Below are 19,113 nucleotides of genomic sequence, written 5' to 3'. Positions count from 1 at the left end.
TGCAGTGCTACAAAGGGTTTTGGAATTACTTCCCCTCTGGAGGAAGGAAAAACTCTAATTAAGCTGCTGTGGGGGAAATCTTAAAGCTGTTGCCTAAAATTCGGAGTTTACAGTGAGACTTCCTGAAAATTTCGTACTGATAATTCTGAAGAATGATGTCCAGTGGACAACATGTTAGATGGAAAAGCGCAGTTGTTTTTTTGTCTGCGTGTGGATTTACAGCAAGTTCTCATTCCATAGCCATTAACAATTGATGTGCTCAAACTGAAGGTTGCTTAATATGACTTGAAAACCAGTTTAATTTGTGAGATAAAAATGATGAACTTCAAGCAATCAGAAATAAAAAGCAACAAATCAAAAATTTCCAAAGGGATAGTTACATGTATAGGCAAATATAAAATACCTAGTTGATAGAGGTTAAGAAAAATGTGAAGTAATGAAAATACACTGTAGCTTTAAGACAGACTGGGCAACATTTTGTTCCGTCGTACATAAGGTTGTCATGAGTTGGAGTAGACTTGATGGTGACTAATAACACAACAACATATTTAAGGCATAGGTGGGTATTTTTTTGGGAGGAAGGGGGTGGAAAGGGTTATGGTACTGGTTTTAATTTAACTAAGAGGAAGATGAATTTGTGTTTCTAATTATTTACTGTTTAACAATGGTTAGAGGTAGCCAAGAAACAATGTTGGGAAATCACTTGGGATTAAAAGTTAGCTCCAGAAATCCAGGTATGCAGGTATTAAAGAGTCAGAAGTTTAATGTAAAATTCAGAGACTTTCTTGGAAGACATTTGAAGTCACCCAAGCCAGTCTATTTTGCTTCCCGTGAATATTAGTTGCCAAAATTATTATTCTGAAATATCTCTGGAGGTCATAGGTGTTTTCATAACATACATAAGACCAAAACTTGACAACCAAGTCTAGGTAAAGACCAAGCCCAGAGTAAAACACACCATTCTCCCCACTGTGACATCAGTAGCTCATATCCTTGAGTCCTGAAGGGTAACTGGGTCACTTACCAGAAAGAGTGCAAATGCGAAAGACGAGTTGACTTTCTATCGCCTTTAGAATATCAAAGTTCTCAACTTGGAAAACCAAGTTGTCATCCCCACTGATCTCCTCTAGCTGAATCCTATTGGCGCCGAACACCCCTACAGAGAAGATGATCACACCTTTGTCCCGAAGCTCTCTAGCAGGTTCTTTCACGCTATCTTGTGCTTCTCCATCCGTGATGAGGATGAGAAACTTTCTGACCCCAGGACGGGCTCCCTGGGGGTAGGTGAAGTATTGGGCTACAAAGGTCAGTGCACTTCCAGTCAGAGTGTTTTGATTGATAAGAGTCATTCTGTCTATTACATCAGAAATTTCTTTTTGAGTAAAGTATTTATTAAGTGGGAACTCTTCCTTACTATCACCACTGAACTGGACAATACCAATTTGGGTTTTGTCTGGACCAATTTGGATCTTAGCTAGCAGGTGTTTCATGAAAATCTTCATCTTCCTGTAATTCTCAGTTCCTATGCTTCCAGAACTGTCCACCAGAAACATGATGTCAGCCTTCATGCCTTCACATCCTGGGTGTTATAAAAAAGACGGGAAATAAATGAGTTTGGTGTGGCTCTCAGAATACACAGAAACAGTAAAGCAGAAATAAATGCATGAATCAGAAAACATGAAAAATTCACTCAAGCCTTTGAACATTTTGTTTCTTTAGTAGAAGTCTGCTGACCAGCACCCCGAATCAGAAGTCCACTGAAGATTATACAAGGCACTTTAAAGAGGAAATGCAACTTCCAAAGTGTGCATTCATTCAGTCATAATTCTTGAGGGTGTATAAAATGCCAAGCATCAGTTCATGTATTAAGGATGCGATGGTGATCAAAAAAGGAATCAGAGCAAAAGCAATCGATTCTCTGCACCTATAGGAAATATATGCAGCAAATATATTGCCTTTATCATGTATCTCTTTAATCTTATCCCTTTTGTCACTCTGTCTATTATCTCTCCCAACCCTCTTAGCAGTGCCTCCCTCAATGCTCACATAGTCTATCCTATACTATTTAAAAATAAACAAGTAGTATAGGCTATACAAGTATAAAAAGATATTAATTATTTTTTAATAACATGTGTGTGTAAGGTCATACCTCTTAACCTCCAGGAGGGACTAAAACCACCACTTTAAGACCCAAGCTACCCTGGAGCCATCTTGAAGATCATAGGTAGGGAGGTCACTGAGCATGTCTGTGGCCTTGGCAAAGCACCACTGCTGTGAAGTGTGGAAGATTCTCTTTCAGGTAACACATGTAAAAGGCATAGATTTTAACGTGTGGTTTAGTAGTCACAGGGTCCACCTCCTTTTATCTATTTAAACAGACTGCATCTTGCCCCCTAGTATGTTATCGCACTCGTCTATGGTAATAAAATTTCAGCTAGGCAGATGATGGCCCAGTTAAAGACTACATTTCCCAGTCTCCCTTGAGTCTAGATGTGGCCATGTGACTAAGTTTTGGCCAACAGATACGAGCAGGAGCGATCTGGCTACTCTGGGTGTGATGGCTCTTTCTTCCTTTGGACTGGAGAAGGGGATAAGAACTGGGGTTTCAGTTTTGACCTAAAGATGGAAGCTATGTGTTGAGGATGAAATAGCCTTTCTACTAGACCTGGACTGCTCACCTGGACTATCATGTAAGAGGGAAATAATATTCTGTATTGTTGAAACCACTGGAGTTTGGGTCTTTTTATTACAGCAGCTTAACCTGTTCCCTAGTCAATCTGATGTTCCTCACTGCATCTGAGTCTGCTCTGAGACCAGTGGGTTTTTTTTTTTCCCCTAGCCTCTCAGGCTTCGGCTCCTTAGTTTACCTGCCTCTCTGTTCACCATCTTTTGGCTCATTTCCTTGTCTACAATGTGTGACAGTTTTCAGACTGACAAACTGCAAGAGAGGTGCTGGTCCAGGACTTTCTCCCTGGAAAGGATCCGAGATACAAGCAACTTTATGTTTCTTGAGACTCTTTCACTTTTCTTGGTGCCAACCCCAGGAAATACTGGGGATCTTTTAATCCCTCATTCTTTCTAAGACATCCTGAAAACCAAACTCCATTATTCTCCCTAACAGGAAGAACTAACAAAATCGTGATTTAGAATTTTGTTGTTAATGCTAGTTATTTGTTTTTTCATTTATTTTTCTATTTTTTAAGAGGCTCAGAGAAAATTCAAACACATATTCACTTTAGTAAGTTCAAATAAGTTTGAGTATCTTCTTTTCCTTATTATTAACCAACTGCTGTATCAGGTGCTCCTAGGAGGCTCCACACGCTGTTAGAACCTTTAACTTTACAATAGTCCTACAAACTAGGGAACCAAGGCAGGTAGACAGGAAGTAATTCAGTTAAGGTTCACAGCTAATTAGTGGTAAAGAGGGTTTGAACCTTAACTCTTTGACTCCTGCATCCTGATTCTTAACAAGTAAGCCAGCCTGTCTCTCAGAACACAACATTTTCATGTGCTTATATAGGCAATAAACACATACTCTATTGAGATCATTGGGATTCTCCACTGTTGGCAGTTGGTCGTCAAGTGAGGGGCTCGATCCCTCCATGGTGGTAAAGTAAGTAAGTTAGCTGCTGCAAAAAAATGTTAGCCAGACCACTTGTTCCATTATGCCTTTAGCAATCTGGCCATGAGTCCGCCTGAAGTCATTAATGTTGAAATGCAGAGAATAAAGCCCTTTGGATTTTGCTCACCTTTTTCGGTGCAGATGCTGCGAACAACTTCATTTTTTATGCTTTTTAAAGAATCAAAGTTCTGCCCATAGGTAACCCTTTCTTCTTTCCCAGCAATTTGTTGCAGTTCTGCTTTATTGGCCTCTCCAATGCCAATTGCATAGATGGTGATCCCTTCAGCCCTTAGTCTCTCCGCAGGTTCTAGGACGCTGTCATGGGCCTTCCCATCAGTCAGCACGATGAGGTAAGAGGGAATGTCAAATGGTCGATGCTCCTTTCCCTTCTTTATTAATGGCAGCATAAAATTCAGGGCTGCCCCTGTGTAAGTTTCACCTCTTTGCTGCTTGATGTTGAAAACAGCCTTCCTTAAGTCAACATCATTAGAATAGACACCAATATCAAATTCCACTGTATTCTTAGATGAGTACTGCACAGCTCCAACCCGGACTTTGTCTGGGCCAATGGTAAACATTTCTGTCACCGCCGACATAAATTCCTTGATTTGCTTAAAATGCTCTGTCGAGATGCTGCCTGAGCCATCAATGAGGAAATAGAGATCAGCCTCTTTTGTGTCCACACAGCCTGCAAACAAACAAACAAAAAAGGCAAGTGGAAAGCGTATTCTCTATCAATAGAAAATCTGGAGAGAACTGAGCAAGAGGGTTTGTGGAAGAACATGAAGAAGCTGTGGCGTTTGTAAAGAATGAGGACTCATCATATTTGTGTAGAGCCTGTACAGGTCATTGAAGACTTTCAAGCCCATTATTTACAACCTTGTGGGGACACTGAAGCAGAGCAAGGCATAGTGGTTTGCACATAGTCACACAGAAAGTAAGTTAAAGAGTAAGGATCAGATTCCCAATTCTCAGGCTCTAAGTTAAGTAGTCTTTCTTAAAACCTACTTCTTGGACATTTAAAACTATGCCTTATCATTTCCTGAGAAAGTGGATGGGACAGATGGCCTTCTCTTCTATTTCCCCAATGACTTCTTCTTCCCAGAGAAGCCAGAGTGATATATTTAAAACCAAGATCAGATTATATTACTTTTCTACCTGAATAATTTACCACTGTGTTTAGAATTTAAACATCCAAAATTGGCCTGTTCTTTTGCCCTGCTTCCCTCTCCGTCCCTATTTCCTACAACTCCTCATATCACTCACAGTGCTCCAAGTATATTGGGCTTCTCTCTGTTCTCAGAATGTGCCCTAGGGCCTTTGCACTTGCCTTCCTCTCTTCCTGGAATTTTCCCTCCTCCCTACCCAAATATGTGCATGGCTGGTTCCATCTCATCATGGATGTGTCAACTCAAATGTCCGTTCTTCAGAAAGACCTTTCCTCCCCCTCTAGTTGAAGCACTTCAGTCATTGTCTATCCTATGGCCCTGTTTATTTTCCTTATGGCACCCATCACTTGCTGAAATTATCTTATTCATTTGTACATGAGCACAGCCTGTCCCTGACTATAGGATGGCAGCTCCATGAGGCCAGAGACTTTGTCTAAGTCTCTGCTTCTGCCCAGAACTCAGGACAGGCCTGGCACATTATAAAATTTCAACAAAAAAAAATTTTTTTAAATAAGAACTCCTGGTGTTCCTTCCTTTGTTAAGCAGATTCTATAAAAAAGCATGCAAACTTCCTTAATAGTCTGTTTATTATCTTATCTTACACAAATAATGTGTACCTTCTACATTTGTTTGCCAGTCAATTAGCACAGCACACTGATGAAAATACTTCACAGGGGGAAGGCAGGTTGGTTGGCAAACAAATGCAGAAGGTGAGCATTATTTGCATAAAAATACTGTACTCTAGTCATTCATCCAAATTTGGTGGAAAGAAGAACATATTTTTGAAATTTAGGTTATTTACACAATTAACTGGTTTAATACATGGATCTTTAAAATACGAGATAATTTAGTCATTACAAAATTATTTTCTTTCTTGATAGCCTTTTAGCAATTTATAGCTGTTGACACTACATAAGGGAATTATTCCTTAAGAAATCAGAAATACTGGGAATAAGTTTGACTCTGAGAATTAAACCATGAAACCAACACATAAAGAGTTGGGGCAAAGATAAGCAAAGTTATCTGCAAAAGACAGAGCTGATCCCAGGTCAACAAAACCTGAAAGTTTCAATTTATTTACATAACTAATAAATAAACATTAAGTGCCTAGCAGAAGGAAGGTAATGGTAGTCAGCAATGAAGGAGAGAAAGATTTAAATCACAGTATGTAACCTTGGTAATGCCTGCTCAAATCCTGTCTAGAGCTGTGCTGTTCAGTATGCTAGCCCTTAAAAAAAAACATTAAAAAAAAAAAGTAGCCACGTGTTATTGTTTAAATGTATTTTAAACTACTTAAAATTAAAAATTCAGCTCCTCAATCACACTAGTCACATTACAAGTGCTTAATAGCCACATGTGGCTAGTGGCTACCACATTTCCATTGCGGCAAAAAGTTCTATTAGATAGTGCTGAAAAAGGGTGTGTCTCCTGGCCCAAGGTCTCACTTGTATAGTAATTTAGGTAGATAGATAGAGGGGTGATTGATACATACATATATATATATATAGAGAGAGAGGGATAAATGTACGTGTCTGAAAGAGATATAAATGTACTTACTCTGATGTTAAAATAGAGACATTCTCTCATTGGAATTAGATGCCACTAGACATTTCAATCACAAAACTAACTCCCTTGCTGTGATTCCACACACCCCCAGCAGTCTTTTCACTTCTCATTGGCATGTCTACAGACTGTATTAGTCAGAGCACATGAGTGTCCAGGCCCTTGGGCACTGATAGTCCTCATTGTTACAAAAATAATTTTTATTATTTTTCTACACATCAGTCTCTTAAGTTTGGTTAATGTGAGTCTCCCCCTTGATTTAACAAAGCTCTATTTAATAAATTGGACACTTGCAAAGTGCCAGAGGTAGGGGGTACAAAGGTGACTAAGCAAACAGAGACTGGTTCTCAAATTTTTGATCATGCTTCAGAAGAACCCAACCTAAGTCAAGTACTGTGATGGTTAATGTTATGTATCAACGTGGCTAGACTAAGGTTCCCAGTGGTTTTGCCAAACACTAGACAAGTTGCTGTTCCATAATGTAATCTAATGAAATGTAATATAACTACTTTCCATCATGTAATACAGCGTAATCGATCAGTTGAAAGAGGAGCTCCTTAGGGTGTGGCATTCCTTCAAACTATAAATAAATATTTTGGCAGAATACCCTCTCTTTCTCTCAACTCTACACTCTTCCTGCCACCTGACCTATAAGGATCTTGGGATGCAAGGCTGCTCTGAAGTCTCCACCCTGCTGCCTGACTTACAGATTTTGGACTTGCCAGGTACCATAATTGTGTCATCCAATCCCTTGAAGTAAATCTCTCTCTGTATATGTACACATCTCACTGGTTCTGTTTCTCTAGAGAACCCTAAGACATATACCAATGTTTTAGAGCCACCAAATTAATAAGAAGCCAATTATTGAGATGTTTTGGAAGATAACAATCCTTCCTGGATGGTCCTTACCCTAGGCTCGGTCCCATACCTTCTCATTTAGGACAGAGTAGAACTGTCCCATAGGGTTTCCAAGGAGCCACTGGTGGATTTGAACTGCTGACCTTTTGGTTAGCAGCTGTTTCACTTAACCACTGCACCTTCAGGGTTCCACCTTCTCATTTAGAATTTCTATAATGACAATACTTTTCATTGTCACATCATTGCAAAGTCCCCGAGAGATACCATGCTTTGTATCTCTCCTACGCCCTGAACAGTTGGTACTAGACCAAGGTGGCTGCCACTCTGAGGGAGTTTCCTTTGGGTCATTTGGGAGGTAACAGGGTACTTGTTTCTTGCTGCTACTTTGCAATGTACACATGCCAGACCAAATCCAGGGCTTCCCCAGGAGGCACTCCATAAGCCTGTCTTCAAATGATTTATCTGAGTTAAAATTAGCCTCTAATTTAACTGAAAGATCTAATCCCTTTCCATGTGAGTGCTTCCAAATTCCAATTCCAATTGTTTGGGAGCATTTTACCTACAGAGGAAATGTGTGAAGACATCAGATTTCTCAGAATAAGATAAGCTCAAACTCACAAAGTATCTTGGTATGTAGCTTTTGAAAAGAACTCAGTAAATTATAGCAGATTCACAAGGCATTTTAACTAGGCTACCCGCCCCTAGAATGATGGAAGAAAAATAATAATAAAAATAAAAATGTGAGAAAATAATCATGGATGTGCACAAAGATAGAGGGATATGGATGAGCTTGACAATATTTTATAAAAGCAAAACATTGAAAATAACCTATATGTCCAGCAATTCAGTATATGTTAAATAAATTATGGCACATCCATACAATGCAATATCATTCGCAGCTTAAAAAGAATATTTAAGGAAATGGCAAAGGGTCATGATCTATGATTGATAGAAAAGCAGGTAACGCAGATAATACTAAAAAAAACAGTTGTACCCAATATCCATCTCTCCTTCTTCTACACTGGTGGAACCCCCAATTTTCATCTGGACACTTGGCTGCTCCAAATAAAAACTACAGGGAGTCCCTGGGTTATGAACAAGACCCATTCCTAAGTCTGTCTTGAAGTGAAATTTGTAGGTAAGTTGGAACACGTATATAGGGTTCTTATTTAGCATCAGTTAGTCAAATGTTTGCCTTTATATGTAGGATAGATTTTACCTTTCTATGCATTTTTTTTTATGCATATAAAACACTTAAGGAACACCTCATGACTGTCACAAAGTAGTGCATGCATTTGTTATCATGGATCAATGTACTGAACTCAAATTTTTAATACAATGGGCTTTGTGGCAGTTCGTTCTTAAGCACAAGTTGTCTGTAAATCGGATGTTCTTAACCTGGGGACTTACTGTACATTTCATTTCCCAGCTCCCATTTTCCAGCTAGATGTGACATGTGACTAAATTCTCTTTCTTTTAACTATGTCTTTTAACTGGGTAAAAGCCCTTGGTGCAGTGGTTAAGTGCTCAGCTGGTAAACAAAATATCAGTAGTTTGAACCCACCAGACGCTCTACATGAGAAAGACGTAGCAGTCTGCTTCCATAAAAATTACAGCATAGGAAACCTTATGGGGCAGTTCTACTCTGTCTTATAGGTAGAGCTGGGATCAATTCAATGGCAATGGTTTTTTTGGGGGAGGTTGTGGTTGGAGGCTCATGGCAAACGTGGTCACGCCCTCCACCCAAATGGCCAATGGGATGTAAACAGAAATGGCGTGTGTGTCTTCTTGGGAGTATCCTTGAAAAAGAAGGGGTGGAGCCATGCCCTTTTCTTTCCCTTTAATCCTTCCTCTTTGCTGGATGTGAATGTGGTAGCTGGAGCAGTTATCTTGGACCATGAGGTGATCCCGGGAATAAAGGCCACAGACAGCAAAAATATAATGGAAAGAGACCAGGTCTCTGACAATGTGGTATACCACACCAGCAACGTCTACCTACCTCTGGATGTATTTGTGAAGCAGACAAAATAATTTTATTTTGGTTTCTTCTGTTAGTCACAGCCAAATGCAATTGTAACTAACACAAGCCACCCAGCTATATATGTCTGCACTGTCCAACACGAAAGGCACTAGCCACATGTGGCTATTAAAATTAAAACTAAAATAAAATTGAAAATTCAGTGCCTTAGTTACATCACACCAGCCACATTTAACTGCTACATGGCCATGTGTGACTAGTGGCTGCCTTGCTGGGCAGCACAGGTATAGAACATTGTCATCATCACAGAAAGTTCTGTTGGACAGCAGTGATATATACAATGTGACGCCATTTTAAAAAATGTGTGTGTGTGTGTGTGTGTGTGTGTGTGTGTGCCTGAAAGGAGACAGAAAGAAAGACAGAGTCAGCATCAGAAAAGACACTGGGATATAAGCGAAATAAATGTTAAGAATAGTTTTTTCTGAGAAAGTTATAAGCAATTTTATTTTCTTCTTTATGTTAATCCACAATGTTAAAATACTCTATAATTAACACATATGACTTTTTTACAGTTGATCGAGGTACAATTTAGATTAAAATTCCTCCACTGAAAGTGTATCTATCATTCAATGGTTTTTGTACATCGATAGAGTTGTGCAACATCACCGACACCCAGTTTTAGAATGTTCCCATAACTCCAAGAAGGTCCCTTATTCAACTGCGGTCAATCCTCTCTCCCACCCGATCCCAATCATTCAGACCACTTGAACAAGAAGAAAAGTATTTTTTTTAAAACATACCAGTTTTATCAAGGTCCATTTGTTCTGCTCGAGTAGAAATGTAGGACCATATTTCATTCTGGAACTTTTTCACAAACTTTGTACTGTAAGTTTCCAAGTCTGCGTAGGAACTCAGCATGGTAATTCTCTGATCTGGAGGGTAAGACACTATTTCTTCTAACTGAGTATTGTTAGCCCCTTGGATGCTCATGGCAAACACAGTCACATCGTTCTGCCGAAGCTTCTCTGCGGCCTCACGCACCTGGTCATCTGATGGTCTGTGGGTGATCAGGACTGCAACTTGAGGAATTCCCTGGGCTCTTCTGCTGCCACTCGATTCTGAGAAGGCCTCTCTCCACATACTCTTAATGGCAGCCCCAGCATTGGATTTCCCAGGCCGGAGAGAAAGCTTCTGGATTTGCTGCTGAAATTGAGAACGGGTTGTGTCTGATTTCAGAAAAGAAATAGTCTTGGCTGTGTTACTATAACTCATCAGACCAAGCCTCATGCAGTTGTCCTTCACATCCATAGAAGCGGTGATATTCTCCAGGAATCTCTGCAGGTACCTTAAATTTTGTATGGTGTCAAATGAGTCATCCACCAGGAATACAAGGTCAGCAAGTGAATCTCTCTGACAGTCCGGGGACACTGGAACGATGGAGAGAAAAAGTATGAGGATTAGAATAAACCACTGGCTCAGAGTGACAAAAGCACTTTACAGATTGTCAAAAGGCATTATTGAAAATATAAGTAGTCATGACAGATGTAATTAGCATTGTCTACGTCTAGTGGATTGAAACAAAAGATCAAAATTCTTAACTATGCCTACAAGGATATTGAATTCTGAGATTCTTTGTATGCTGTTCCCTGTATCTGAAGAAGGCTTCTCACCAATTTTCCTACCATATCCCACCATCACCACCCCCCCATCACTACTACCACCTCCACCACCACCACCACCCACATCATCACCACCACCTCCACCACCATCATCACCATTTTGATCACCACCACCACCCCCATCACTACCACCTCCACCACCACCACCACCATCTTCGTCACCACCACCACCCCTATCATCACCACCACCTCCACCTCCACCCCCATCATCACCACCACCAAACCCATCATCACCACCACCTCCACCACCATCACCACTACCAATCCCATCATCACCACCACCTCTACCACCATCACCACCGTCTTGATCACCACCACCACCCCCATTATCACCACCACCTCCACCACCATCATCACCATCCTAATCACAACCACCTCTACCATCACCATCTTTATCACCACCACTACCCCCATCACTACCACCTCCACCACCACCATCACCATCACTATCTTCTCCAACACCATCACCACCACCACCCCCATCATCACCACCACCTCCACCACCACCATCTTCATCACCATCACCATCACAAACACCGTCACCACCCTTACCACCACCGCTGCCACCTCCACCACTCTCGTAACTGCTTGGATTTAAGGATGAATAAGCAGAAGTATCTCTGACCTCAGGGACCTCATATTCTATGAGAAGGGGCAGACAACTATATGATACTGTTTCAGACAGTAATAATTGTTAGAAAGGAAATAAAATAGGTGACTCAATCAAGTGATTATTCTGGGATGTAGGGTGGGACTAACTTACCTGGGACATGAAGAAGTCAGGGAAGGTCTCTCTGAGAGAACAATATCTGACTGAGATATGAATGAAGAGAAGGATCTGGCCAAATGGGGTAGCCTCAAATAGACATTGCATGACTCTACAACTGAGAATGTCCTCTTCCTTCTCTGTCTGGTTGAACATGAAGCATGATCATGTGCTATTGGGTATCACATTCTCAGATTATTGTTCCCATTTAGTGTAGTTATATATTAATTGATAGGCATTCTTTGAATATTTACTGTATGCCTCCCACTGTGCCAAGACTGTGAGGGGAAGAACAGAGAAGGGTCTTATTTCTTTATCTGTGAGGCTTTCACTTATTCACTCATTAAGAAATTGAACACCAGCTTGTGGACAGGCATTGCGCTAAAAAAATAAACCAGAAAACCAGACCCATTGTGTTCGAGTCAATTCCAACTCATAGCAACCCTGTAGGACAGAGTAGAACTGCTCCATAGGGTTTCCAAGGAGCTTTTGGTTTGTAGCTGAGCTCTTAACCACTGCACCACCAGGGCTCTGGCATTGTGCTAAGCATTATGAATACAGAGGTAAGTATGAGTTGTCAATGCTGTCCACATGATACTACCAGTTCTTTGGTGGTGTGGGGAGGGCAAGCACAGAACTGAATAATTATACAGTGTGAGAAGTGCTACTGTCGTCAGTTGTGCACAGGTACTTGTGACTCCCAAAAAGAAATTTGGAAGGAAAGGCTTCTAAGAGGATATGATTCTAGGGTTGAGATTTAAATAATGATAGGACTTATTCAGGCTGCAAGAAGGCAAAGGAGTGGAAGAGGATTTCTGTCAAAGCAAATGCCATAAGCACAGGCAGAGGTGAGGAAGAGCATAATGTGTAGACATTTCCAATAATTCAATATGGCAGTATGTTTGGTTTTTGGGTTTTCTTAATCATGGAAACCCTGGAGTCCCTGGATGGTGCAAACAGTTATGTTCTCAACTACTAGCCAAAGGTTGGCTGTTGGAACTCACCCAGAGGTGCTTCGGAAGATAGGTTAGACAATCTACTTCTAAAAGGTCACAACCCTGAAAACCCTATGGAGCATTTCTACTCTACACACATGGTATCGCCATGAGTCAGAATCAACTCGATGGCAACTAACAACAACAACAAATCATGGAAACCAGGATGGGAGTTAAGAGAGATGAGGGTGGAGAGATGCAGATCCCCACAAGGACCGAGTACCTCTTCAACCAAGAGCTTTCTTACTTTTCATGTCAGTATCAATTGCTCCTTCCTTGTACTGAGTCACATCCCCGATGATCTGCGTCATGTTTTGGGAAAACGTGCTGAGGTCTCTGGCTGTCCTCAGGTGGAAATGAAACTGAGACGTGGCCATGGCCTTCAGGTTTTCCTCCGAAGCTCCCTGCAGCCCCACAGAGACGATTCTCACCCCGTCATTCCGCAGGGCCCTAGCAGCCTCTTCCACGTCATCCTCAGACTCTGCTGAAGCCAGGACCACCAAAATGGGGGGAAACAGTTTCTTGTCTCTCCCGTTTGTGGGTGCAGAGAAATAGGTCCTGTGGGCCTCCTGGAGGGCATTTCCTATCCGCAGAGACCCACCAAGGAACTCAAAGTTCTTCTTGAGGTGGGTCAACATGGGGTTCTTGCCCTTGAAGGTGCTCAGTTGGAATTCATTGTGAAGCTTGTCGCTGTACTGGGCCAGGGCCACGCGGTATTTGTTGGCCTCTATGGGGAGACTGCTGATCACGTTGCTGATGAACCTTCTCACAAATGGGAGTGACTTAGCTCCCAGGTGATCCGAGCTGTCCACCAGAAACACAACATCTGCATACTCAGGGCCTGGCTCTATCAACACAAAACAATAAAACAAAGTTACTGTTCACCTTTTACATTTCAGACCATGCTACTCATTTGAGACTATGTTCTAGTGTTCAGAGTAACTCAGAATCTCAAGAAAAATGTCTTCTAGAGATCAAACAGAAGAAGCTACTTGTTTTGCTAAAATGTCAAACAAGGGGACTTTTAGTAAAGTTAGCCAATAGATTTTTCTTTCTCAACTCTACACCAGAGTCAATCTGACTTTTTTGTTGTTGTTGTTCTGAAACCCTAAACTTAGAGAAGAGACACCATGGTACCACCCCAGAAAGTCCCAAAGTAGTCTTTTAGAAACATTATAGTGTAAACTATCTTAGGTTGGAGATCCTAGAAGCAGTGCCTAAGGCAGGGACTTTGGCGCATGGGCTTAATTGTGGTGGAAGGGATAAGGCACGGAAGGAGCAAAGAAGACGTACTCTTTGGGAAAGTCTAGGCTTGGCCTGATCTGCAGGGAACTCTGGACCGTAAATTGCACCACAGATGTCCCTACTTGCGGCAAGAGGGCCAGGTTTTTTTTATCAGCTAGTCATTGACTGAAGATCACCCCAGAAATTGGGGGTGAGGGGAAAAGGGTCATGGGCATAACCTCCTGGATAAGGTGGCTCCCATCAGACAAGATAAATTCTCCTAAAAAGTAGGGGGTCAGTTGTGAGCTGTTGCAGGCAGTATTCACAGCAGCTGAGGGGATGAGTGAATAGCCCAACAGAGAGGGTCTGGGCAATGGAAGGCACCAACGATGTCTACTTTAGCAGTTGTGGTCACCCCTCTCTCAAAATTAGTGACGTGCTGGTAAATGTCTAACAACTAGTTTTCAAAGTAACTCAGAAATCTGTCATGAAATCCTAGGGTATTACAGTGCAGAATTAGAAATACTTCTCTGAAATGCTTTTAGTAATTACAGGAGAGTAGAAAAACCTACTCCACCCCCCTCCCCCCGCAAAGTAAAATATACTAAGCCCTTCCCTATTTCATGTTTGTAAAAGAAGAGAAAAGGCAATGGTTTAAACACATGAAGACTTAAAATCTATTTTCTCTGTGGGGTTCTTTTTCCTTTTATCTATTAAGGCCACAATACAAATCGACCTACATGCAAATGGGTTGACTCTTGCTGAAGATATGGAGAACACTGGGACTTAACAAATCAATGAATAAGTAAAGGTTCTCCAGCCAGATGGACCAAAATTCATAACTTTTACCCATGGCTTTCTGTCATCTTTGAAAGGTTAAATTTGCTTGATATCCTATACCCACAACTACTACTAAATGTTTTCTACTTTTATTTTTCAGTATATACATTTTTTTTTCTTTCTCTCTGTTTATTAAAATAAAGGTTTGCTGAGGCATAACAAATATCTATTACTCTAAATAATAATAAACACAAAATGCACTGGTACCTGGGCTCTGGTCAGCTGATGTTTCAGTCCAAAGGATTAGGACAAATAGAATCCGCAGCATCTTCATTTTGTTAGTGAAGGTCTCTTGCTTTAACTATGAAAGAAATTATTTACAATATGAAAAATCTCCTCATATACTAGAAAATAACTGCTGTAAATTGGATTAGAGCAGAATACACTGTAAACAAGTCTTTGTGCACAATCCCTGATGTATTGGTAACATCCAACAAACCATTCGAATGGAGTATTTGTTAAAGATAGTGCTAATGTTTGCTGAGCCATTACTAGGGCTCAGACACTTTTCTCAGAGCTGTACAACTGTCGTGTAATTTAATCCTCATGACAGCCTTAGAAAAAAAAAAGATAGGTGCAATTATGGTACGTGACTGATAAGGAAACTGAGACACAGACAGGCTCAGTTAGCTGTGGAGCCAGGTTACCAATCCAGACAAAGGAACACAGAGTCCAAGCTCTTAACCATTCCTCTATAAATGTTATACAAAATCTGTATCCTCAGAAAATTTATAAAATCACTGTTCTTTTTCCACTATTGTTATGCCAACAAAGACTATTATATACATTCATAACTCAAAAAGTCAACAGGCGCTCCATGTTTCTTTCTTCTTTAAACCCTTGTAAAAATTGTTCTCTCACTTCCAGTTGTAAACAGTTTTACAAATTAATTTCAGCATTCTCTTCTGCTTGCAATTAATCAGAAATCCTCATGGGAAATTACAATATCATAGAAAGTTTACTAAATCAGATCTGTTATAAAAAAAGGAAAATGGATCAAATTGACCAATACTCAAAATAAAAGAACCAGGTGTCATTGAGTCGGTTTTAACTCAGGATGACCCCAAGTGTGTCAGGGTAGAACTGTGCTCCATAAGGTCTTCAGTGGCTAAATTTTTTTTGGAAGTAGATTGCCAGGCTTTTCTTCCAAGGTGTCTGGTGCTGAGGTGCCTTTCTTCTGAGGATAAACTTAAACTGCGACAGAATTGAGCCTCCTTCAATGACAGACGAAAAGTATCAGGGCTTATTTTTATTCTAGAGTTGATCTTTTCAGCAGTTCTTTTTAAACTGCTTTTCATGCAGAAAGATTCGAAGATATTGAAAGGCAGAGTTGGAAGAGAACCTCTAGAACCTTTAGATTAAACCTCTATTTTACAAAACAGGAAACTGAGGCTCCCTGGAAGCCAGTTGCTGAATTATGTCAACATATAATGACTTTCAAATCTATACTCATCACATTTTAATATACCATATACCTTAAAAAAAAATTTTTTTTTTATACCTTACTTATTTTTTTTTTTTATTGTTGTTGTCGTTACGTGCCGTCGAGCCAGTTCCAACTCATAGGGACCTCATGTACAACAGAACAAAACACTGCCCAGCCTTGCACCATCCTCAAAATCCTTGTTATGCATGAGTCCATTATTGCAGCCACAATGTCAATCCATCTCCTCGAGTGTCTTCCTGTTTTTTGCTGGCCTTTTACTGTACCAAGCATGATGTCCTTCATCAGGGACTAATCCTTCCTGATAACATGTCCAAAGTATGTGAGTCGTAGTCTTGCCATCCGCGCTTCTAACGAGCATCTGGCTGTACTTCTTCCAAGATAGATTGGTTCGTTCTTTTGGCAGACCATGGTATATTCAATATTCTTTGCCAATATCATAACTTAAAAGCGTCAATTTTTCTTCTTTGTTCCTTATTCATTGTCCATCTTTCACATGCATATGAGGTGACTGAAAACACCATGGCTTGGATCAGGCACACCTTGGCCTTCAAGGTGGACCCTTTGTCTTCTCAAGCTACCCTTTGAAATCTTCTGTTCAGCTCTTTTACGTCATCATTTCTTATGTTCGCTTTAGGTACTCTACATTCAAGAGCAACTTTCATAGTCTCTTCTGACATCCCTTTTGGTCTTTTCTTTCTTTCCTGTCTTTTTAACGACCTCTTGCTTTCTTCATGTATGATGTCCTTGATGTCATTCCACAACTGGTCTGATATTCAGTCATTAGTGTTCAATGTGTCAAATCTATTCTTGAGATGGTCTCTAAATTCAGATGGGATATACTCAAGGTCATACTTTGGCTCTCTTGGGCTTGTTCTAATTTTTCTTCAGCTTCAACTTGCATACAAGCAATTGATGGTCTGTTCTACTACAATCAGCCCCTGGCCTTTTTCTGACAATATTGAGTTTTTGCACTGCTTCTTTCCACAGATGTAGTTAATTTGATTCTTGTGTATTCCATCTGGCAAGGTCCATGTGTACATTTGCTGTTTATGATGTCGAGAAAAGGTATCTGCGGTGAAGAAGTCGTTGCTATTGCAAAATTCTATCACTCGATCTCTGGCATTGTTTCTATCACCAAGGCCATATTTTCCAATTACTGATCCTTCTTCTTTGTTTCTAACTTCCACATTCCAATCACCAGTGATTATCAGAGCATCCTGATTGCATGTTCAATCAATTTCAGACTGTAGAAGTTGGTAAAAATATTCAATTTCTTTATCTTTGGCCTTAACAGTTGGTGTAAAAATTCAAATAATAGTCATATTAACTGATCTTCCTTGTAGGCATATAGATATTACCCTATCAATGACAGCACTGTACTTCAGGATAGACCTTGAAATGTTCTTTTTGACGATGAATGCAACACCATTCCTCTTCAAGTTGTCATTCCCCCCATACTAGACCATGTTGTTGTCCTGTTCAAAATGGCCGATACCAGTCCATTTCAGCTCACTAATGACTAGGATATCAATGTTTATGTGTCCCATTTCATTTTTGATGATCTCCAACTTTCCTAGGTTCATACTTTGTACATTCCACATTCTGATATTAATGGATGTTTGCAGCTGTTTCTTCTCATTTTCAGTCATGCCACACCAGCAAACGAAGGTCCTGAAAGCTTGATTCCATCCATGTCATTAAGGTCTACTCTACTTTGAGGAGGCAGCTCCTCCCCAATCGTCTCTTGAGTGACTTCCAACCTGAAGGGCTCATCTTCTGGCACTATATCAGACAATGTTCCATTGCTATTCATAAGATTTTCACTGGCGAGTTCTTTCAGAAGCAGACCTCCAGGTCCTTCTTCCTAGTCTGTCTTAGTCTGGAAGCTCACCTGAAACCTGTCCGCCATGGGTGACCCTGCTGGTATTTGAATATTTGAATACTGGTGGCACAGCTTCCAGCATCATAGCACCATGCAAGCCCCCACATTATGACAAACTGACAGATGCATGGGGGGTTTATTTTATTATTGAGATATAATTCACATACTATAAAATTCACCTTTTTAAACTGTACAGTTCATGAGCAAGTGATTCTTCTGGGAAGTTAATTGGCCATTTTGGAGGAGATATGCCCCAAACTAGGAGTCCCTGGGTGGCACAAAAAATTAAGCACTTGGCTACTAACAGAAGTAGTTTGAATTCTCTCAGTGGGGCCTCAGAAAAAAGGCCTGATGATCTACTTTTGAAAGGAAACGACCATTCGAAACCCTATGCCCATTTCTACTGAGAAACACATGGGGTCACCATGAGTCGAAATCAACTCGACAGCAACTGTTTTTTTTTTTTTTTTTAATGCCCCAAACCAGACTTAGGGCACAAGATTGAACAGCTGCTAAATTAACCAACTCACCTATTCACACACTCCCAAATGCTCAGACTCGCTGAGGCGGCTCGGAATCCGAAGCCAGCATCAGCTCTGAGGGGCGGGCACCCCAAGCCCACTGCAGAGGGAATCAACAGCCAAACCGCACATCTGGAGAGAAGATGCCACACCTTGAAAGCCGGGCAGCAACCGGCTGTCCAGCTATTTTTCCTGTGGGGATTTTCACACATGTAGATTAGCTGGATGGAGATGGGGAAAGAAACTCTCCAGCCATTGCCAGAAGCCAAATAGGAGGGCAACAAGCGAATAATTACTTCACTTCTTTTGATTACATTCCTTTGGTCATAAATGTCTGAGAAGAAAAATATCACTCATTGTGAATGATAAACTTTCTATGCGCAGTCAGTTTTATATCACAAAGTTGGAAAGTAACTTGGGGAAGAGGAATAACAAAAACAGTTAAATTTAGTAAGCTGCAAGGGCACATAGTAAGAGCGTGCAATCTTCTGGCAGGTTCAGACACTAAAGGAAAACAGCAATTGTTTATTTAGTAAATTATAAGAACACAGCAAAGGCATTGAGGTAAG

The 19,113-nt window shown here is 40.7% G+C and overlaps 1 protein-coding gene across 1 annotated transcript in view; it reads right to left on the bottom strand.

Moving 5' to 3' along the window:
* Window positions 1-14,968, bottom strand: part of COL6A5 (collagen type VI alpha 5 chain) — a 110,214-nt gene extending 95,246 nt beyond the window's left edge. Inside the window, exons 1-5 of the mRNA XM_064277323.1 lie at window positions 14,902-14,968; window positions 12,878-13,477; window positions 9,991-10,617; window positions 3,750-4,310; window positions 1,025-1,579 (exon numbers count right to left, since the gene is read on the bottom strand). Coding sequence (XP_064133393.1) covers window positions 1,025-1,579; window positions 3,750-4,310; window positions 9,991-10,617; window positions 12,878-13,477; window positions 14,902-14,968 — 2,410 coding nt within the window. The remainder of the gene's footprint in view (window positions 1-1,024; window positions 1,580-3,749; window positions 4,311-9,990; window positions 10,618-12,877; window positions 13,478-14,901) is intronic.
* Between the last annotated feature and the right edge of the window lie 4,145 nt (window positions 14,969-19,113).

The sequence above is a fragment of the Loxodonta africana genome, chromosome 27, assembly GCF_030014295.1.
Source record: "Loxodonta africana isolate mLoxAfr1 chromosome 27, mLoxAfr1.hap2, whole genome shotgun sequence".
NCBI lineage: Eukaryota > Metazoa > Chordata > Mammalia > Proboscidea > Elephantidae > Loxodonta > Loxodonta africana.
Note: the sequence above shows the minus strand (reverse complement) of the source record. Positions and strands in the feature narration are given on the sequence as shown.